The following is a 23,579-nucleotide window of genomic DNA, read 5'->3' on the forward strand; positions in this document are numbered from 1 at the left end:
AAGGACTCTTTGTTGAGCAATTAATTTGAATCAGTGATTTTCTGTAAATCTTTCAAAGTTGTTTGTAAATGGGGGAGAGAAATGACAGATTTAGGTGTTGTGAGGGGTTCATACGTGAAATGTACCCCTTATCTCTAATGAAGTTCACTGCTAAAAAAAAAAAAAAAAAAACTAAGCATTATTTATGCTGCAGTCGGTGTTGCCAGATTTAATAAAAACAAAAGCTTTTTTTTTTTTATTGCATTTTTTTAAAAATTATTTATATGGAATACCAGTTGTAGCATGTGGGTTGTGTTGAATCTTCATATCACTTAGATAATTTAAGATATGTTCATCTCTCTTTTCTGTCTCTGATTTTTAATCAGTCACATCATTTATTGAGCATTCTGTTTTTAAAGTCAGTTTTATATATACATATATGGCAACTTAAAAAGATATTTGAAAATTATTTAAGACCAGACGTACTTCACGTGAAATTAATATATTGACAAGTCAGTTCATATTGCATTTTTATCAGTGTTATTCTGTGCTAGAATTATAATCTGAATAAAGGAGTGAAGGATTATTGTTATATTAAATTAAAAGTTTGAATATTGCTTTTTTTTTTTTTTTTTTTAATTTGGGAAAAGAGGTTGCCTTTAAATTATTTCTTTAATGTCAGCATAATGTAAATGTCATACTCTTGCTTGTATAAATTTAAATTATAAGACAAGTGTAGATTTTATTTTATTATTTTTTTGTGTTGTTCATTGTTCTGCTTTGGTGGTGAGCCTTTGAATTAAAAGAAAAGTATATTTCTCACTTTGTAATTAAGGCTGGAAATATGTATAATAAAATTTAGTGAATGGAGAGGTGAAAGCTTAAAATGTGATTACAGGTAGGAATGTATATCTGCTTTGTACATTTCATTTAAAAAAAAAAAAAAATTCTAGTGTGTGTGTGTGTGTGTGTGTGTGTGTGAGAGAGAGAGAGAGAGAGAGAGAGAGAGAGAGAGAGGGGGGTATTATAAGGATATGAATTATTTTTACTAAACTGAAAAGTCAGATTTTTTTAGTGTCAGTTTATTTAGTTAAAGTTGTTACTTCTGCATTTATCAGAAACGGTATTGTTATCAAAATACTGTTTAGGAAATTACCGAAAATATTTCAAATGCAGTAAGTACTATACGTGTTTTTTGTATTAGGGAAGCATTTTTTGTTGCAATGCCAAAGCCATCTGGTTGCATCCAGTTTTAATATAATTGAAAATACTTTAGAAGAGGAAGTCTGCAGTGATTTTGGAAGTTGGCTTGCAGTGTGATAAATGCCATACCCTGATTTCATTATTATTATTATTAATTATTTTCTCTGTCATCAACTCTCTCTTGAGGTTGCTGCCAGGTGAAAAGATTTCCAACCGGACTGTCAAGAAGGCTCTATTTAAGTTTATGCAAGGAAGCCAGTGGTTTGTATCCCATTAACCCCAAGCCATCATAGAGCTCATCGAAACTGGTACCGTAAACATGTGGCTTGGACCTGTAACAAATGGGGTACAGTTCTGTTCTCTGGTGAGTCCCGTTCTGTTACAGATTCTAGTTGGTTGACCTGGAGATGAGGAATGCTTTACCATCCCTCCAACACCAGAGAAAGGGACGTGTGGTGGAGGTGATCTCATGTAGGACAGAATAATCAACAGCTACACCCATCATATTTTTGTTAGGGCACCACAGAGGTACCAAGAACAAATAGCCCAGATTTTCTTTTCATGCATGACAACACCATTCCACATAGAGCTGAAATGGTGGAGGAATATCTTGAGACTGAACAGGGTCCTGAGCTGGATATCATCATTCTTCTCTTTCTACTTCTCTCTCTCTCAGGGTAACTCGGAAATTTTTTTTAGAAGGTGCAACATAAGCCTCGGGCTTCCTTGCACCATGTTCGCTAATAACAATATCGAATGGCTGCAGTGGCCAGCACATTCACCAGACTTAAATCAGATCTAATGATTGAAGTGAATGTGGAATGCATTGCCCACCAACAGCTAACTCTGTCACTTAGCTAGTCTGCACTGGTGGAAGAATGGGATTCGTTGTCACAGAATCTTATAGATACTATTGTATTGAGCATAGTTCAATTCTGTCAGGCCTGTTTAGCCATTGGAGGGGACCATACTGAAGTCGTAACTTTTTTTTGGTAATTCTCATACAGCCCCTACAAATGCCTCTGAAGTTTTGCTGTCTCCTCATTTCATCATTATTCTGTGTTACACACCACCACCATACCAAATTTTATCGTGCAGTGTATTTAGATTGGAAATTTTAAGTTTTTATAGATGGAAACTAAAGGATTATAGTCAGGTACAATAATACAAAAAAAAAAAATATTTCCAGGTATCAGATTTCCTTTTCTGCCATTTTTTTTTTTTTTTTAAGTTGATATTTTGACAACAAATATGGAATCCATTGCAGATGGCGATTATACATTGATGCACTACAAGAGTACAAGCTGAGCCAGTTGATGTCTGCCAAAATGGAGTTCAGTGAAAAATGACAGAGAAATAGCTACTTTCAATTACTGTTATTCAAACATGTTTATGACTATAAACTAGAAACTGAAGCTAATTTTATATTGTTAACTTCCCCAAGCATATGCACATAATCGGAGGTGTAGCAAAGTTATTTGACAAGCGGCAGTGGCACGTTATACATTTTTGTGCCCCCATAAACATTAAATATTCAATGGCAGAAGAACACTGAGAGCTGAACTTAGTTCAGCTTTCCGTGTTTTTCTGTCACTAGATATTTAATGTTCTTACACTTTTTTTTTCTTTTTATGTTTCTTACACTCCATTTAGATTTCTTAAACTCATTAAAATCAAAAACTGCCGAATTATTCTGCTGCACACAGTTCTGCTTGGACATTAACGACTGGTTGATAAGATCGTGGCTATCTTCTCCCTGCTACTGTTGTACTGCCTTAAGCATGAGGGTGCCGGTTACATGTAATGTAGCCTTTGTTTTTTTCAGTTTTTTTCAATTAACTGTTTAAGGAAGAACTAAACATAAAATTCATCAAAATCTGTAAAACCAATCATGAAAAAACGTAATTTCAAAGTAATCTTCGTTGACATTGGTAGGCAGAAAGTCCAGTTTCCGACAAAAATCACTTTAAAATATTAATAAAAAAACGAGTTTTTGAAACTGATTTTGGGGCCCTCTCTAATCAGAACCCTAAGCAGATGTCTTTTTTGCCTAGAGGATAATGTGGAGTTGTGCCCACAACTCCACGTTAGTGTACGTATTGGAGGTGTATTACATTTGTAGATGTGCTGGTGGGCCGCTTTGCATGTTGTGCGTGCTGAAGAACCCAGAATGACGGGGGGGGGGGGGGGCCAAACTAGAGATTGGCTAGCTCCAGCTTCGATTGAAAATGAGGAAATACTGAAGTTGACAAAAACAAACCCAGCCCTCTCCAAACGAGCGGCAGACTAGTGTATCATGCCAGCTAAGCTGCTGTGGAAAACATATGGCCTAAAAATGATTCAAGAGACAATCTAGTAATAAGTTGCTTGACGCTTTAATGTGAAAAAAGTTTCGTGTCTAATTACCTGCCACAAATTTATGAATATAACTTATTAGGTATAACTAAAATTGAGCGAAAAAAAAAGAATTTTCCAAAGAATATTGCGACAAATTTCAAAATTTCCGTTATTTTTTGTCTTGCATTGGAACTTGCTCAATGTTACAGTTTTATTCGCCACGGGTACATTAGATACCTAATTTTGTCTGTGCTATAATTTAAAAATATCAAATTACGTTTTTTTTTTTTTTTTTTTTGTTAGATATATTTTATTACCCGAGTCCATCCGTTGACACCTTAACTAGCAGGAATAGTCGAGGCAGCATTTTTTGTAATTATTTCGATGTTAATCTTTATCTCTGAAGTAGTTTTGTCGAAATATTCGCCAAAATTAATAATAATATGGTCGAAGAAAGAAGGGAAATTTGGATCGATTAAAAAATAAACGTGATATTAGAAATAATACTTTTATTATTCTATTTTATATATCCTTTTTTAAAATATAATACAACATAAAAATAATGTTATTTGGCATGAACAGCTTAACAAACATAACTATGACTTCAAAATTAATATAATGTATCAATAGCGAAAGATCAAGGTCTTGAATTGGTTGAAGGATGATTAGAAACACATGCACACATTAGTTTACACTAAGTTAGCAAACGCTTAAAGAGATTTACCTCATATACTCTTATTCATTAATGGAATGCTTACTACTATGATGTTAAATCCATTCTACTTATTTTATGGTTTATATTCCACGAATTGTCCGTATTTCTACAGCTACCTGTCATAATTTCATGCTTCATCACCAGGAAAATGCAGATTGTAAAAAAAAAATTGTCCAATGCATCTCATCACAGATTGCCCATTTAATAAAATATGTGTTCTTCAATCCAAGGAATAAAATATGATATTCTTGTATAGATATCCGGAAAACCTTTCTTTGCACAACCAGAGCCGAAAGATGTTAAACCAGCTAACATCCAAGTTCCATCAGGCATCATACACTGAAGAGGACCTCCAGAGTCTCCCTAGAAAATGAAAAAAAGAGAATGAATAAATATACTATTTATTATCCGTTTCAGCAACCTCACTTGTTAGGAGCATAATAAAAGATATGTTGGATTTACTTATACAGTGTACATATAAAAATGCTGTAGATTAGACCTTGTGGTAGCAATAATTATAATCATCCTCCCACACTGGATGGAAAAAATTCGATTTTTAAATCCCGGCAAGTATACGATAAATTATTGCATCCTATGTTTTTTTTAAATATGGCCAATTAAGTGATCTTAGTCGAGTGTTGCGTGTTTTTCTCCTAGATACTGGGATTTTTCATCCAGCAAAGAGACTTAAGAATGCAATCGATTACAGTCATGCGTTCAGCTTATTAGTTGCTTCGTCACTTAACACAGCTAACTGCAGAATAAATAAAACTTGAGTAGAAAAATGTGAGTCATTAATTTATAGTGGCTATAGTGATCCCTTTTATTGTAAAACTCAGAATTTTTTTTTTATTCTTTCTCAGAATGTAAGAAAAAGTGGAAATTCCAGAATGATTTAAATCAGCCTAGGCCTGTTCCATAGGAACGTGAACCCTACAATGTCCTATTATCAAACTGTCTCTTAAGGTTGCTGTGGCCATAGGTGACATTTTCAACCGGACTGCGTTGAGAAGGCTAATCTGCAATAGACTGCTCAAGGAAGCCAGTGGTTGCTCAAGGAAGCCAGAAGTCATTAACCCAAACCCTTGCAGAGCTTGTTCATGGCAAAACTGCCATAAACATGTGACTCAGTGCCCTTAAATGGGGTACAGTTCTGTTCTCTTGAGTCCCATTTTAGATGTTATTTCATTTGCAGACAACCAAGAATACGGTAGACAACCATTCCTCCAACATCAGAGAAAGGGACATGGACGTTGTGCTCTGGGGTGGGGCAGAATAATGATCAACAGCTGCACCTCTATTTTTGATAGGGGTACCAAAACTATACCCAAATATTTAAATTCATATGCTGTGCTAAGTTACATCGCATTTTCTACGTGTTCTATTAATTTTATTGAACAGGTAGTTTATCATTCATAGAGCCATGCCCCATAATCATAAATTGTCTCCAACCTCAATCTTGACCGTTGGACATATTTGTTTTGCAAATAAGTCACATCAAAGAAAAACTTATTCAACGTTCCTGTTGAAAAACACCTACACTGCCGAGTTATATTTAGATCTGTCCTCAGTCTTTTCTTTTCATTTTTTTTTTTTTTTTGCTACTTGTAATTTTTCTATATATGTACATAATTCTTACTGGTCTATAAACCGTGTTTCTTCTTTTTTTTTTTTTTTTGCAATGCTTTGGTTTTTGTCGCCAGTGTCATGGGATTTTATTTTGATGATATGCACTCCCTCCAGTGAATGTAAGACTTTTCACTGTTCTTTAGGGCTGTAGGATCTAGTAGATGGCCATCTCCACGTATGAGGCCGATCACAGTATGTGGATACTTGTGGCGCACCTAGTAACGTAGACGAACACTAGGCAGGTTTGTCAGGTGGTTGCCTTCCTGGTGATAAGTAGCCAGAAACAACATACTACACAAACAGGTGTCAGGCATAGATAGCAAGGTTTTTTCCCCAGAAACGGGTTTTTCGTCCAGACAAATCGACCATAGAACACACGCAATTAACATACATAAGTACACAGCACGGCAGATGAATTTCATTATTCGGATGGCCTAAAAATAATAATATACTACACAAACAACATTACGTAATATTTCTGGCCGTTCTACATTCTGCTTCATCAGCATGTACCAAGGTGAAGTTGAACTAACCTGTAGGAGCATTCCTACATAAGACATACACTAAATTAAAACTGCCCCTATGAAAATTGAATACGACTCGTTGACCACATGAGGTACGAGAGTGCGGAGTTAGTCGCCCTACATAGCATAGATAATGCCTCAGTGGTTCAGTAGATAGTAAAATTCGTGGGTTAAAGGAAGGATTGTGGGTGCTCGAGCTGATGCTTCGATTTCCCAAACGGCTTAACTGGGGGGGGGGGTGTTTAAAAGCCGCCAATACAACATCGGCCAACTCGGAACGATATTTGCCACGACCATGGGTCGCACATATGGGCTATACCAGCAGACGGCATCCTCTCCTAACCAAGGTTCATCGGCGTAAAAGACTCGCTTGGTGCAAAGAGCATGCAAGTTGGACGTTAGAAGACTGGAAGAAGGTGTGCTCGTCGGATGAGTCACGTTATTTGCTCCACACCGTGGATGGTCGTGTATGGATTTGGCGTTAACAACATGAGGCTCTTCATCCATCATGAATGTTATCAAAAGTGGAGGTGGTGGTGGTGTGGGGCATATTTCACTGGCAGGAACTTGGACCCCTGGTGCACGTGGAACATCGTATCAGTGGTCTCCGCTATCGTCAACTTGTTTCTGACTGTACACCCTGATATATTGTACTTTTTTCCGAATGGCAGTGGTGTCTTCCAAGATGCCATTGTGCAGAGTAATCGGACACTTATTGTGCAGGAATGGTTTGAGGAACACAGTTCTGACTTACAGCATAGCGACTGGCCTCCTAATTCCCGCGATATCAATCCCATAGTGCATTTGTGGGACACTATGGAACGGCATATCAGGCGTCTGGATACACCAATCACCTCCATACCTGCATTTCTGACCGCATTACACACAGCTTGGTTGACCATACCTCGCGTACGCTTCCGACTTCTTGTTGAATCAATATCACATAGGATAGCTGCTGTACTGAGGGCAAAAGGAGGACCTAAGAAATATCAAGTAGCTGGTCATAATTCAGTGATCACTCAGTGTATATGTCTACATACTCATATACCTATATTTATGAGAGTGCTTATCTTGTGCTGTTTAAATGTTTTTGGTCACTTTGCTACCAAGAAGCAGCGATCTCGAGAAAGGCCGCTTCCCCGTCCATGTCATGAGAAAGTGGTCCACAATACACGCATTATTGTTGATTTTAAGTGCAATAGAATGTCAATTTTATTTTATTTTATTTTTGCTGTTGATAAGCTAAAAACTTATAGGGCACACTAGTTACAATCGCAGTTTTTCGGCACCTTAAAAAATTTTAATGGGTTTTTCTTTACATCATGAAAAAAGCCCAAAAATAATTTTAATCATCTTTGGGTTCTAGATTCAGCTCTCTGCCTGGTTATACTCCATTTCTACCCGTGTTAGTCGGCCCCGACGAGAGTTTCATAATTGATTCTCCCAGAAACTCGGATCTTTCATCCAGTAAACTGGCGGACCCTCCGAAGTAAACAAGGTAAAGTGGTGGACCCTCTAAACTAAATTACAGACAATATATTGATGCCTCCTAACATTAGTTTCCTTGGCGATTAATACACATACTGACCACATTATACAACAACTGAATATCTATTCAGTTGTATAATGAATAAATCCTAAATGTTATTCGCTTGACACAATTTTCTTTTAATTTTAAGTCTTTCAAGGTGCTATTTAAATTCCATTCTATGAAAGGAACCCACCTGTGTGATTGACATCTTTATCGCGGCTCTATCAATGTTTTCTGGCGAATTATAAATAATTATTATATCCCTGTGGTATGTCTTCTGAGTATCTTTTGTCCTTTATTGACCTGCTGTTGTAATAACTCGGTGACACATTTTAATAATCTTTGGGTTCTGGATTCAGCTCTCTCCCTGGCTGGATACCATTTAGGAGATCGGATCTTAGCTGTTATTTAAAAGTTATTATAAGCAGAACCAGCCCTAGGTCTATCAGCGCCCTATGCGAGATTTTTTGGTGCACCCTCTCCAACTTCATATTAATTTTATGCATTATACTTGTACTATTAACTGAAAAATACTTTCTTTTTTATTTTAAAAAAGAAACAATCTATGAAAGACCCTGAAGGATAGAATCAAATATATTATTTATGCATTCGAATGCTCGATAACTGAAATCCGAATTACTTGAATCGGAACGTAAGATTGACTTCCTATCGCGACTTTCGGAAGATAGTGACTTTAAATTTACAGCAAATCAGTGAATTTGAGGGGAATTTTGCGCCCTCTAAATTTTGGCGCCCTGTGCGGCTGGATGGTTGATCTCAATGGAGCCGGCCCTGATTATAAGAAGAGAGAAGATTGCTTTCCATCGGTTCGGTGCTACTCTCAAATCCTCTGGATATAATAATGAGCAAACATTTGGAAATGCTTGAAAACTATATTACAACCTTACCCATAATAATATGAAAGAAAAATAAAATGAATAGCAACAGCTTTAAAATAAATAAAAAATAAATTATTTCGCTTGCTGTAACAGAATTTGATTACATGCATTTTCGTTATAAGTATTATCTGTTCTAAAATTTTACCTGGCATGTTCCTTTTCCACCTTCTAATGTTCCTGCACATAAGTGCCATTCGCGAATAGGAACATTGTATGTTTTCCTGTATACTGCCTCGCAAATAGAATTATCCATAACAGTAACAGTGACCTGATGAAGTACTTCAGATGGTTTGTTTTCTGAAAATAGCATAAAACCTTCCTAGTAATAATGCTATTATAAAAAAAAAAAATCAGCCTTTACATCTAAGAAGTAGTCATATCTATGAGTCTACTATTTAACATTTTATTAATAATAGATTTTAAATATTTTTCCATATTGTACATTATCAAAACAAATATACTAATTTCTTGAAAGAGAAATTGATATTTGAATTTGATTTATTTAACTTAAAATTTAAAAATATATTAAATTTGACCGCAACGTCTGGAATGTACCACCAATATTACCATACGTTAGGAATAACTTATAATTTATATGCTCAAGGAATTAATGTATATTTTTAATAGTTGTGTAGTTTAAATCTAGAAATAGCAAGACTTACCGTAATTAATTTTTCCCCAACCAGAAGCAACACAATTCATATTTTCGAATTTGGTATCAGTGCGCGGTAGTTTGATGGGTCCCACAAAGTTACTTTGGCTAATTGGTTCTGTTAGTTTGATCATGGCAATATCATTATTATAACCTCTAAATTGTGGATGATAAGTCACTTGCGAGACTTTATGCTTTCGTTCGCTTCCTTCCAATACTTTTAAATTGTGCTCGCCGACTCTTATAGTCCAGAAATGGGGTTGAGTTAATGGGAGTCGAGGACTGTAAAAAAAAAAAAAATTATTCTACTACAGATCATAAATGCATCATTCTCACTAAAAATGTTAGAGAAATTATAATATAATTTTAATTTAATTTTTAATCTTCTACAAAATTCAGATAGCAATTGATTCGCCAAATAATTAAATAAAAAGAAAGAAATTGTTATCTTTTCCTATTATTTGTGTAAAAGAAAAGTTATAGAACATCCAAATGTGATTATTTGACTATCGAAAGCAAAAATGTAATCGACTGTTCGGAACTGTAACTATGATCGCTGTGACAGATGAAAAAACGACAGATAAAAATTGATTTCCTTCCTTAACTTTAATGTCCGTTAATGGTTGTAATATCCTTCCCTAACTATATTTACTGCTTTCCCCAACTACCAAGCACCACAAAATATAGTCACCAACGATTTTCTTAATATTGGTTACTGCTGTATAGATAGCAGTACAGTGCGCAGCGTATTCCGGAAAAGAAAACTCCACTTATAGAACATTAATTACTTTCATTCTTCTGTGTGGAAACGGTTGTAGATGCAGCATAATTCTTATTTTCAATACTGTCTACAATGTATACAGTTTTAACTTTATATTGATCATTAGTTTCAATCTGGATCTTGTTATCTTCAACTTTCTTGTTGGAGGGTACGGGAATAGACTCATCTCCCAGTTTCTTATAATCACATTTTATGAATTTGACCACTGATCTTTTTTGATCTTAACACTCCGGTTTTAATTGATCTGGTGTTTTAGGTGGAAGTGGAGGAAAGTCCTCGTCTGACTCATTTCCCGAAGTAGACTAGGTTGAAGAAGAACATGACATGGTATATTATGTGAGTGTAGTATTTTTATAAATAATTCAGACACAGAAAGAAATCCAAAAGATCTGAAAGAAAAAGTTTATTTAGATTTTATTATTCCTCTTCTTGGACACTTAAATAGACAATTCTCCTATGGTTATTCCTCTTTCCTCTTCTCTCAACTTGTAATATATCCTGGTGTCAGTCTCTTGCAGCTGTTCTAAAATAAGAATTTACCTGCTTATTTTCTATAGATTCAAGCCGAAATAAATGTGTGACTCCTTACACAGTATCGATGTATCCATAAATTTTTATTTAACAAACGTTAACGCTATTCTTCGCTTCGCTATTTCTATTTGAAATCAGTTAACAAAAACTCAAGAGGCGTACTCAATTGTGTCACGAGAAGCAATTTTGAGCTCGTCTTCTTTAATGACACACATGAAGGATATTCAAAAAGAAAAAAAATAATAAAAAATAAAGCTTTTTTAAAAATATCTTTTATTGTTCAATTCAGACTGTAATTGCACAGAATGGCATTCATGCGATAACCTTACCCGTTCAGTTCATTTGAAATGCTTTTGTGTTATTATCTATAGCGATAAGTTGAATCAAACATAGCTTCAAACAAAAGTACTCTTCGAAGAAAAGTTATTTCCATTTCTGACCAACAGTTTGTTAATAACAAACATTATTGTACATCCCCATTTCGGTATCTAAAAAGTTAATTTAGATGAACATTCAGAAATAAAAATAAGCAATGGTATACGTATAAGCAATAATCAAAATATGAGTTTACCATTAAATTTAATGGTAAATTCATATTTTGATTTACAAATAGTTCATACATAATTCATACAATTCATAAATAAATTGATAAAATATTTTGATTAGTTCCATTATTAATATCATGCACAGGTAGGGCGCAATATTTGTGATTCTGTGTGAGTTGTTAGCTATGGAAAGCAGTAAAATTATTAAGGTTGCTTCAAATTATGTAATGAGCTTGTGGTCAGTTATGGAGGCCATAATGACTTAAGTTAAGCTGTTATTGCTATTATTCAATAGCTGTTATTGCTATTATTCAATAGCAATAACAGCTTAACTGACAGTACTCACCTCAAATAATTTGCTTAGTTGTATGGTATTTAAGGCAAAGTTGTGGAAATTCAATTAAATAACATAGAAATGGAATTTAAAAATTGAGTAGGGATTATTAAAACCTGTAATTAAAATTTAAAATTTGCCAAAGGAAGAAGTGCACCACCTTGTCCCTGGTTGTTCTATATAAAACGTTGAAACTATGAAGAACTAATAAACAGTTTCAACGTTTTATATAGGATAACCAGAGACGAGGTGGTGCACTTCTTCCTTGGGCAAATTTTAAATTTTAATTACAGGTTTTAATAATCCCTACTCTTTTTTAAATTCCATTTCTATGCCATTTAATTGAATTACCACAACTTTGCCTTAAACACCATAGAACTAAGTAGATTATTTGAGATGAGTACCGTCAGTTATGCTGTTATTTGAAATTCGACAGAAACATTAAAATTAAAAATATAAGGCCTGTCCACAACAAAGGGGTACTTCTTAAAACTATAAGTCAAAATGATTATAAATTCATCATCTTTTCAAGCTGTAGGTTTAAATACTGAGACAATAAAGTAAATACAGTAATCCGCGTCGTTACTCATTTATGATATACCCAGAGAATATACTAAAGACGATATTTTTGAGCATTTGTGTCAAAAGAATTTGCAGTGCAGGACTTCGGCTTCATTCAAGATGAAGTCAAAAATGAGACTGGATTTAGATTTTGTACGGGTTTCAAAACAAAAATTTGGTTATGGGATTTTCTCCACTTCTTTTGAAATGTATCTTGGCTAGTGACAGACTTTACTTCGTATAAATTTAGGAAATTTGTTGTTGTTAACAAATGTTTATCTTATAGACAGTCATCTACGATCTGTACACATAAAGTTGTTTCTTGCGGGCACTGTTCAAATAGAGGGCACATCTTTGTAAACTGCCCTGATAAGGAAGATGCGCCTAAATTCGTGAATTGCAAACGAAGAAACAGGGACTTTAAACATTCTGTAAAGGGATTCGATATGCCCTGAATATATCTGAGCCTTAGAACTGGCAAAGATGAGGATTGTTAAGGTATAGCAAGCTATCTGTTACCATTCACTTAATTTCGTACATTACAGAAAATTTTATAAGAATTCTTTGAATAAAAGTGCAACGAGCAGTTGCTTGCTGGTAGGATATGACTTGCTGCAGTTTTAAATCTGCTGGCTGGAACTGTATATAATTCTAATATAACATTTATATGAACTGTATGTAATATTTATTCACTCAGCAGATGAAATTAATATTAAATGAATACCTTACAGATGCATTTACTGCCAATTCGCGTTCACTTTACATGGCTTTTTCTTTTATTTCCCTGTATGGCTTCTCCATTATTTCATTTGCATATATTGCACCTGTTCTGAACCTGGACAGATTTAGCAGACAAATAAGTATGAAGGATTTCTGGTGCAGTGAATAAAGATCGACGCAGCGTTGGAGTAGAATTAAAAATCATGTATATATTGTGCATAATAACTTGAGTTTATATATGGAAAACTAAACACATGGAAGTAAATTTATGAAATTGAAAATGTTTACATGGATATTTGTATGATGAACTTTCATAAGCTGATTGGATAAATTTTACGGAATCATTTAGGTGAAAGGATTTCTTGAAAATTGTTTTAAATACAATTTTCAAGAAATCCTTTAAATTGTTTATCCTGTGGGTAAACTTTAATACCAAAGTTTGGCATAGACAAAATAGCAATACAATTTTTTTTGCGCGGTATTCAGACCTGGGCAACCGGAATACGGGGCCACTACCTCAAGCGGATGCATATAAAGACTGGTAATAGGTCATGCTCCGCGTGCCCGGGACGAATATCATGTCTGCTCTTTGGTGGCATAGAGGCCTGATGCTCACAACACACACAGAACATTCATTAGCACTTCACAAACATACACTAACTACACGTCAGGTCCGTTTTACAGAGTTTCTGTATTTCATCACAGCCATACTTCATGTGAGCCCGGAACTGCTCACTGGTTCAAGGAACACAGTGAACATATCACCCATCTTGATTAACTTCCAAATTCGCCTGACCTCAATCCAATCGAACACTTGTGGGATGTTTTAAAACGGGAAGTGGTGTATATGGACATGGAACAGTCATCTAGTCATCCGATACTGGGGAAAGTCTTGCAGGCAGCATGAGTCTAGACCCCCCAAGAACTTTTTCAGGCATCTATTGGAGTCAATGCGTAGGCGAATAACGGCTGATATTCGTGCGCACAGTGGCCCAACACGGTATTGGGTAGGTGGTCATAATTCAGTGATCATTCATTGTACTACGGATAAATCGATAAGAATGAAGTAGAAGTTTTAAAAAAAATCCATTCACGAGAACTTCACTCTAGTTCTAAGTTAAAAATGATAAAACAGGCCTGTAAATTAGCATTAGCATTAGCATTAGTAGAGGCATTTGATGCAAGAAAGCAAGCTTATGCAGCATCAGCCAAAAAATAAAAAAAATAAAATAAAAAATAAAAAACCCACTTCCCCTTCACCTCTCTGTTCGTTCAAAATACCTGTCCAGCTGAGCCTTAAACTTATTTAGGCTATCAACCTCCACTACAAGGGATGGAAGTCTGTTCCACCAACCAACCACCCGCTGGCTAAAGGCAAATTTCCGCACGTCTATCCTACATCTGTCTTTCCTCAATTTGAATTTATGCCCTCTCAGGTGATTATTCTAAGCTAGAGGAAGAATCCCATCAGCATTGAGCATGCTCAAACCATTCAAGGCTTTATACACCTCTATCAGATCACCTCGCTGGTGCCTAGTCTCCAAACACTGTAATTTGCAAAACTTAAGCCTTTCTTCCTAAGAGCACCCCTTTGTTCCATTCACTAATCTTGTTGCCCTTCTCTGTACTCGTTCCAGCAGCTCTACATCCTTCTTGAAATGAGGCCTCCAGACCTGTATACAGTACTCTAGGTGTGGCCTGACCATTGCCTTATACAAGGGAATAATCACCTCCTTATCCCTGCTGGAAAAATTCCTGTATATCATTGACAATACTCCATGAGCTACTCTTGCAGCCCGTCTGCACTGCTCAGAGAACTTCATATCTGCCTGCACAACCACCCCCAAGTCCCTTTCATTCTCTACCACTGTCAGTGTAGTACCACAGAGTTGATACGTTGCTCTGGGGTTGCTATTTCCCATGTGTAGTACTTTACATTTGTCAATGTTAAACTTCATTTGCCACCTCTCAGCCCATCTGCTCAACCTTTCCAGATCCTGTTGCAGCAGCATAGTGTCAGTAGTGTCCTTGACAACCCTGCCAACCTTTGTATCGTCTGCAAACTTGGACATTAAGCTTGATATACCATCATCAATATCATTTATAAATACAGAAAACAATAATGGACCCAACACTGAGCCCTGAGGGACTCCACTAATAACATTAGTCCACGATGAGCAGTGTCCATTGATTACCACTCTCTGTCTTCTCCCCCTCAACCACCCCTTTATCCATAGCAGCAATTTGCCTCCAATGTCACACTGCTCCAATTTGTGTAGCAGTCTTCCATGTGCAACAGTATCAAAAGCCTTTCTAAGATCCAAGTATATAATATCAAAGCTATTCCCTGCATCCAGTTCTTTTGTGACTGCATCATAATATCCAATCAAATTGGTCAGGCAAGACTTCCCCTTAACAAAACCATGCTGTGTCTGAGCTATAACTGAAGTCTTGTCTAAATGATCCTGCAGTGCTTCTTTAACCAGTGCCTCCATTAACTTTCCTGGAACAGAAGTTAAGCTCACAGGTCTATAATTACTTGTGTCAGCCTTTGATCCTCCTTTGTGAATTGGAGTCACATTTGCACATTTCCAGTCTATGGGTACCTCCCCTGAGTCCAAGGAAGCTCTCATAATTATGGCTAAGGGTTTGCTTACTTCCTTTGCTGCCTCCTTTAATATAACTGGATAGATCCCAGCCACCCCGGGTGCCTTTCTTGTGTTTATCTTCAACAGTTTCTCCTCCACTTTACTTCCAGTTATTTCAAGATTCTGTAGCTTACTGCTAGAGTTGAATACACCTCTGGCATTCCCCTAGCTGAATAACTCCTCATGTGTGAATGTCGATGCAAAATATTCATTTAGTTTGTTAGCTACCTGAGCAGGATCATCAACAGTTGACCCATCAAAATCAAGTGGACTAATCTGATTCATCCCCTTCCTTCTAGAGTTTACATAAGTAAAGAACTCTTTGCTGTTTTTCTTTGCATCCCTTGCCAAGGATTTCTCGTAATCTGCCTTCGCCTGCCTAACCTCCTTTGTAACTTGGTTGCATATCAACTTGTATCTATCATAGGCTTCTGTGTCATGTGTTAATTTGTAAGTATCCCATGTATTTTTCTTCTCTGCCATATGCCTCATTAGTTCATCTAACATCCATTTTGGCGTAAACCTTGAACAATATTTCTTAGTTGGTATGTAAAGCCTAGTAGCTTCCAAGATTAATTCTTTGAATGCTTCCCATTTTGAATTTGCTGTTGGTAACATCATCAGTTGGTCTCACTGTATAGAATTTAAATACTGTCTCAGTTCATCGTAGTCGCCTTTACGGAAGCAATAACCCTTCCCTTTACCCCTAATGGTAGTTACCTCTTTGAGTAAATCCCACTTCAGAACACTGTGATCACTGCCACCTAGTGGTTCATTTATCTGCAGATTCTTAATGCATGAAGAATCACTGCTGATAATCAAATCAAGAGTATTACTCCCTCTAGTTGCCTCCCGAACATGCTGATGTAGAAAACAATCATCCAATAAATCCACAAAAGCCCTGCTAGTGTGCGAGTGACCAACCCACAAATTCCAGTCAATATCTGGGAAATTAAAATCCCCCATTATAAGACTCTCTGATGTACTGGCCCACTCCACTCTATTTCCCTGTACAGTTTCTTATTATACTCATCAGAGTCATTAGGCCTATAGCACACTCCTACTCTCAATTTTGATCTCCCAATGCTTATGTCACACCAAACTGACTCAACACTGCACTGTCCGGCGATGTCGACTGGCTTCACTTCCTTGGTTTTTATGTGTTTCTTAACTAATAGCATAACCCCTCCCCCCTTCCTATCCTGTCTATCCTTTCTGTAGACGTTGTATTCCCCAAATTCCAGTTCTGCATCCCTTATATCTGTGTGACAGCACGTCTCTGATATCCCAACAATATCTGCCTTTGATGTTTTGAGCAATACCTCAAATTCATCAAATTTATTTACTAAACTCCTAGCATTGGCGTACACGCAAGTATACCTGCACCTGTTTCTATTCTTAGCTACCCTAACACAACCAATGTGTTTACTTGTACCGCAATGGCTCCCAGCAGTCTCTGAAATACCATGCATCTTGTTTTTCAGGCTCATTCTAATAGAAGCAGTGCAAGAATCTCTTTCACCTCTGCCAGTGGCTACTGTCAATTATTTGCTATGGCCTTTAATATTTTTTTCAAATTTCTGCTGTGGCAGACCTTAATTCACTTCCTAAAAATAAAATACAAATGCAAATAAAATACAAATATAAATATACTTACTGTGCTACACAATGAGCTGCTGTTAATATCCATTGAGGATTGATTAGGACACCTCCACACCAATGATCGAAGACTCCATAAAGATTATGATGTAGTCGTAACGACACCTGGAGATAAAGCATCATAGACAGACAGTCTGAATAGGCGAATTAGGCTAATCACGTTAACAATATCATTAAAAAAAATAAAACACTTAAAGGTCAAGAAAACTATACCAATAAATCAACAATTATTGAATAATAGTATATTACGGAATAAACCACTGTGACTGCGTATTCGGTATGTAAAAATTTGATTTAAAACATGTCGTCATCAACTTAAGTGGTATTGCATAAAAGTATCATTTTGGTGGTGCCAGTAAACAACAAAAATAGTACCTGATGATAAAAAAAAAAAAAAAAAAACCCTACTACACCATTGTACATGTATGTATATAAATTAAACGCAATATAATTTTAAATATTAAAAAATAACAAAATCAGAATTTTAATGCATTTCAAATGCAGAGTAATACACTGAGAATTAGATATTGTTCAACGTATCATGTTTGTTCATATTGTGTTTAAATGTGTATCGAATTAGAGTTTTCTGTAAATGAATAAAGTTGTCTTCGCGAGCGCAGTGATTATAATCATCGTCTTACCCACACAGAGTGGAAAAGGTGTGGTTCGAATCCCTTCAGTGGCGCGAGAAGCTATTCTGAGCTGTTTTTTGCGCCGTGACGGAGTTAGTCGGTCTCATGCGAGTGTCACAAGGTTTTTCTTTGTTGGAAACTCAGGTTTTTTTGTCTCGCGAAACAGGAGAAAAAATATATAAAGGAAAAAGGCAAAAGAGTTAATCAGTGATTACCCGAATTACTAACGTCGACTGAGGTCTTCGGAGCTAGCCTTGCTTTATAGTTGTGTGTTTATTCCTATTGTTTCTTTTAGCATTGCAATATGGTTCTATACAGCTATTCTTGTTAGGTTTCAGCAAGGCCTTGAGTCTTCAGAGCTTCATGGTATTAGTTATTACTACGATGTACTGGACCTATTTTTTCCCCCAGCGTTTGAGTTTTTTTTTTGATAAGTTGTCCTTAGATCTTGAAATACAGTATAGATTCGTACTTTGGAAATTATGGGTGTATTTTCAAAGTTGGACGGTGATACTTCCCGGAAAAAAGCCAAAGGCTTATAGGAATTATATTTAGTTTGACAACAACCTTGGAACGAATCCACTAAAGGTATTCCACAAAACTTTATTTCCAAAAATTTCCACATCAGTGGGCACCCCTGGAACAGCCTGGTTCGGCTAGAGGGGTGTACATTACGCAAATTCCAGTTGAATGCATTAATTGGAATTGAAAGAGATCAAAACAGATTGCAAATACATAACAAGATAAAAATCAATACATAAAATAATAAACAATAAAATAAATAAATAACTAACAATAAAAAACGGTGAATTCAGCGAAGTCTTTGCAGGGAATTCTTTTCACATAATGTTTATTGTTCATGTTTATAGAGTTCTTTCACTATGTCCTATCTATAGCACTTCGAGCTGCAGCAAGATGAGGCATCAATTTCCAGGGAGTTATACATTTCAAACGTATTTGCCGGGAACACTGACCTAAGGTATTGCACATTTTGCAGACAAGATTGTAGACAAAGTGTTGAACTGCACTTTGTGAGGTCCGAGGATTTGCAGAAACATCCCAGATATCAGGCGAATCGATTTGTCCGCATAGAAGTTGTGCCAAGATCTGTAGATTGCTCTCTTTGACTATGGTTTCCCAGGGTTTCATGCCCAGGTTTGTATAGAGCACACTCCTAGAGATGGTGAAAGTGTAGCCAATCTCCCTGTTTAGCCATCTCAGGAGCAAATATTCAATCCCCAGGAATTCCTTCAGTTGAGTAGAGGAAGCTCCTGACCAGAGTATCGAAGCGTAGAGCGGTACGGGTGTTAAATTTCTTTGACGTATTCCAAGAGGAACTCCCGAGGCCTAAGACCGACCAACTATTGCCGCATTGCCCAGTACGCCGCAAGCATTTTTAGCCTGGCCATCTTGAGGTATTCTTTGAAAGTAAGCCCATAATCCGACTTCAACCCCAAGTCCGTGTGAGAGTGAACCTTTTTAATGGCGGTCCCATTTATTGTGAGCATAATTTCATTAATAGTTCTCCTTTTTGTGAAAATCATCTGAGCTGCTTTTTGAGGATTCAGTTTAAGTCCCAGACGCCCTAAATAATCCTGGAGCTCGAACAGTACTGTCTGATTTTCATAGGCGACTGCCTCAGCTTTTGCTAGATCATCGGATGTGACCAGCATCTTAAAATCATCAGCGTATGAAATGAAGTTTGGGTGCTTCGCAAGGAAGGGCTCTAGTGCTGCGGCAAAAAAAACCATGATGAGAGAACTCTCCCTTGAGGGATGCCGACAAAGGTCGTGGTGGTCATCTCCAATCTGTGATCATATTTGATAAATATTTGCCTGTTGATGAGGAGTTGATGGAGGATAGCAAGAAGATTACCTTCGATTCTGAAATAATTCTTCAGAATTTTAACTAGCCCTGTTGTGCTGATTGTATCGAAAGCTGCTTGTAATGTATAGGAATAAGATTTCAAGTTGTTTCTTTGAGTTAAGGGCTTTTTGGATTGCCCAGCTGGTCATTAATAGATTTGGTAGCGTAGACCTCCTAGGAATAACAGTATGAAGATGCTGTGGACGCCCACTGAAGCAGTGATCGACTAAGGTGGACTGTATCGTTTTTTAAAACACTTTTAGTAGTCCACAGGAAATATTGCTCTGGGATCTTTTGGTTTCTTAGTTTTTGGAACTGGTAAAGCATGGTAGACATTCCATATTGTCGGTGTGATACCAGTCTCGAGGATGCGGTTGAAGAGGTGATGTAACAAGTCAATCACATAGAAACTGCATATTTTTAGAATAAAGAGTGGAAATCCGTCAGGACCAACTGTAGACCAGAGTGTAGAGTGCAGAGTGTGTTTAGTGTCAAACGGCACCAGGGGTTCCCCCCATCTCTGCGTAGTATACATTGTGGGTGTGAAACAGAACACTGTCAAAGCCAGAGGTTTAAAGTGTATGGATTTTGTATATGTGTAGTGTCGTGTACCGTTGTTCCTCTGGTCATTTAGCCGCTGGGCCCCTAAAGGGTTCCAACGTTGTCCACACTCTGCCCCGTGGAGGCAGACCAGGTACACAAGTGTTGTAGTTATTTACTCTGGCAGGTCCTGCCACCTAATTTCCTGAGATTTCAGTGGCTAGGACCTAGAAAAAAAAACCCGCTACAAATAGGAGTCAGCAAAAATAATTATGCAATTGATGTTTTTTAAGTTTTTGGGTATAGGGCTCAGGCAATTTAGAGAAGATTCAGACGCTGGTTATAAGTTGGAGAGAGAGACTGAAGATTGGGGGAAAATACAGAGATAAGGGGTCCATAGGGAAGATGACCCCCAGAAACAGTGGAGTAGGTCGATGCCCCACCAGAGGAAAAGAGGGGTGGCGAGGTGGCAGGCGACCAGGGTAACCTCCCCCCCCCGCCTGGGTGGTGGAGGAAAAGAACCACGCAAGGGATCGTGGCAAGGGAAGCTTAATGGCAGCAGCTTCGGGGCTTCTGTCCATTTGGTCACTGCATAATAGCATAGTTTGTGAAGAGTCTAAATCAAGAAGATCCAAAGCAGTGTTGTCATCCATGGGACAAAGGTCCCATCCCATTAGCGATGGTAGTCGTTGACAGTCCAGCTTGAATTTGGGCAAGACGAGTTGATCAGGTGTATATTCATTCCAGCGGTAGGGATCTTCTTCTTGTGAAGAGCTCTTGGCAGTATTGCGAGAATGCCTTGTACTCTCTGTCGCTGTCCAACAAGTAACGCTCCTGGAATTTTGGATTTAAGTTAATTCTGGTAATCAGAATGCAGCGAAGGTCCTCATACAAAGGGCACGCATACACCAACTGTAGACCAATTGGAAAAGCTATTTATTGCTTTCATAATCATTTCGCTTGATACCTTAACGTGCGCAAGCTCGGTCCTGGCATTACCTGTGATAGCCGCTGCAAGGAGGGGCGGATGTTTTTCCTGGTCAGAGTGGAAGGTTGACTGTGTCCACCAACACAATATTAATTGTGTTGATTTTAGAAAGTTAACTCGGTTTTATCCTCTCCTGTTTACCTCTTATGTTCTTACTGGCCATGGTTCTTGTAATCAAATTGATAGGCAAGAATTAATAAACAAAATGGTATTTCTATTTCCTGGATATTTTCTTATAATCAATGCACACTAGTTAAGCGCTTTTTTCCAATACTCGTCTAGTGTTTATGAAAACCATAAGGAATTTAAGAAGTGTAAGGTAATGCGTATGTTTATAGCAATTATGATCTTATAATTTTGCAATTTTATGACTTAGATGTATATTATAGTCTGCAATATTTGCAAATATAAAATAAAAATTTAGAGTACAGCTGTGTTAGCACTTACCTTTTTATTTTAAATAATAACTTGTCATTTATTCATTGAGATATTTTGTTTAGCATATATTTTTAGACAACCTATTGTTCACAAATGATCAGATTTTAATGACTGACTTCGACGATTTACAATATTCAGCCATTTTTTAAACTTACTCTCAAAATAAAAATTTAACATGGAAATATCACTAAGAAAAACCAGAGTAATGACTTTCCATGGGCGACTTTCCTTGGTGTTTCAAAGAGTCCATAATGATCAAAATATGTATAGAAAATCAAATCCTACAACAAGTAAATAGTTTAAAATACCTTGGGTGCCAATTAACGTGAATGAGAAAAACATGGATTCCAAGATAAATTACAACAGAAAACTAGGGATCACAAATCAAGTTTTTAAACCTTCAGATTAAAGAAGAATAATTTTGTTAAGTCTGGGTATAGCCAGCAGTTCTCTTCATGAAGAAATACTGGCTAAAACAGACTTTAAAAAAATAATAAAATCAGGATATAACGAAAGGACTAAAGTTAAAAAAAAATAATTGAACATAATACAAATTATAGGAGAAGGCGCAGATGCTACATTATGAACTTAAGAAGAGATCTATCGGGATTTCTCAGAAGAGATGGCAGGAGACTGTAACTTCGACCATTCCTGGGGGGTTGGACACCCAATTTTCGCTACTTATTGTGTTCAAATAATTGGATATGTTTCGCACACTTCTGAATGTGCGTTCTGGTACCTCACTTTATTCATTATAAATAATAATAATAAGTAAAGTAAATGAATCAACATATTGTTTTAATAAATACAAGTACAAATACAAATATAGAATTTAATGTCTTGGAAAGCATCTGACAATTTATCATGCACAGTAACTGTTTCGTAATTATATAAGAAACCAACGTATTAGTTGAGATTAAAAAAATATATATGAGTGCTAAAGTCTTAGCAAAGTAAAATACCAAACAACTCACCTGCCAAGGAAAATTTCCTTTAGGAGCTTCGAATCCTCCAAATATTCTCTTTTCTAGATCACTTTCTAGTTGAGTATATATGTCGTATTCTGAAAAAGAGAAGTAAAGTGTTGATAGTCCGTTCTGAATGTCTATTTGAATACCAGCCAAGAAAAAATTCTGGTTACAGGATCTTAGCCCTTAAGACACAAAACCATTAGGAAGTTTAATATTAACAAAACAACAATTAAAAAAAAAAAAAACTGTCGAGCCTAGCTATCGATAGTTCCTTACCTCTAGAAATGATGAATAACGTTGCTATCAAAAGCGTTTCTAGAATCACTACTGCAGTCATGATTAACTGATGTGATATTGTACCGTGAACAGGTCTACCAGAAAGATATTTTCTTTCACTGGTCCGAGTGATAGTTGTTAACAGGAAAAAGATTAAGTAGAGAGACTGGCAGTGGTGGGCTGCCGATGAATCAAGTAGAGTGTGAATTAAAGGGGGGAAAACAATCAAAGAAAAAATACATTAAGTCGCGAATGACAGCTCTTTTAGACTATCAACACTCGTCGGTTTGCCACATAGTTGTTTAAAGTATAAGAGTGACAAAGTATTGCGAGAGACACTGCAGCAATTATCATACAATAGCTACTCACCACATTCTCCAACATTTCGAATCTCTTTGAATGGAACAGAAGAAATGTGATGAAAATAAGAAATGCGTTCTGAATGTGTTTAGCTTTCGGATATCTCCGTAACGGTTGAAGTACTATTGTGTTTTTGGTATCCATTAACTCTCATTTTGTTTTTGTGCATATTGCGACTTGTGGAACACGGCCCCAAAATTGCCGAAACATACGAAGCAAGCATACTTTCCCAATTTATTAACTGGCTGCTTGTTTTTCCA

The 23,579-nt window shown here is 36.6% G+C and overlaps 1 protein-coding gene across 1 annotated transcript; it reads right to left on the bottom strand.

Moving 5' to 3' along the window:
* Nucleotides 1–4,435: 4,435 nt before the first annotated feature.
* LOC150075310 (trypsin-like) lies at nucleotides 4,436–23,020 on the bottom strand. The gene is made up of 6 exons (XM_090388441.1): nucleotides 22,960–23,020; nucleotides 22,687–22,775; nucleotides 17,247–17,353; nucleotides 9,480–9,751; nucleotides 8,963–9,114; nucleotides 4,436–4,597 (listed from the first exon to the last, which is right to left on the bottom strand). The coding sequence occupies exons 1-6, from the start codon at nucleotides 23,018–23,020 to the stop codon at nucleotides 4,436–4,438; spliced, it is 843 nt and encodes a 280-aa protein (XP_090244567.1).
* Between the last annotated feature and the right edge of the window lie 559 nt (nucleotides 23,021–23,579).

This window comes from Mastigoproctus giganteus, chromosome 14 (genome assembly GCF_048544385.1).
Source record: "Mastigoproctus giganteus isolate SK-2022 chromosome 14, ASM4854438v1, whole genome shotgun sequence".
Lineage (NCBI taxonomy): Eukaryota > Metazoa > Arthropoda > Arachnida > Uropygi > Thelyphonidae > Mastigoproctus > Mastigoproctus giganteus.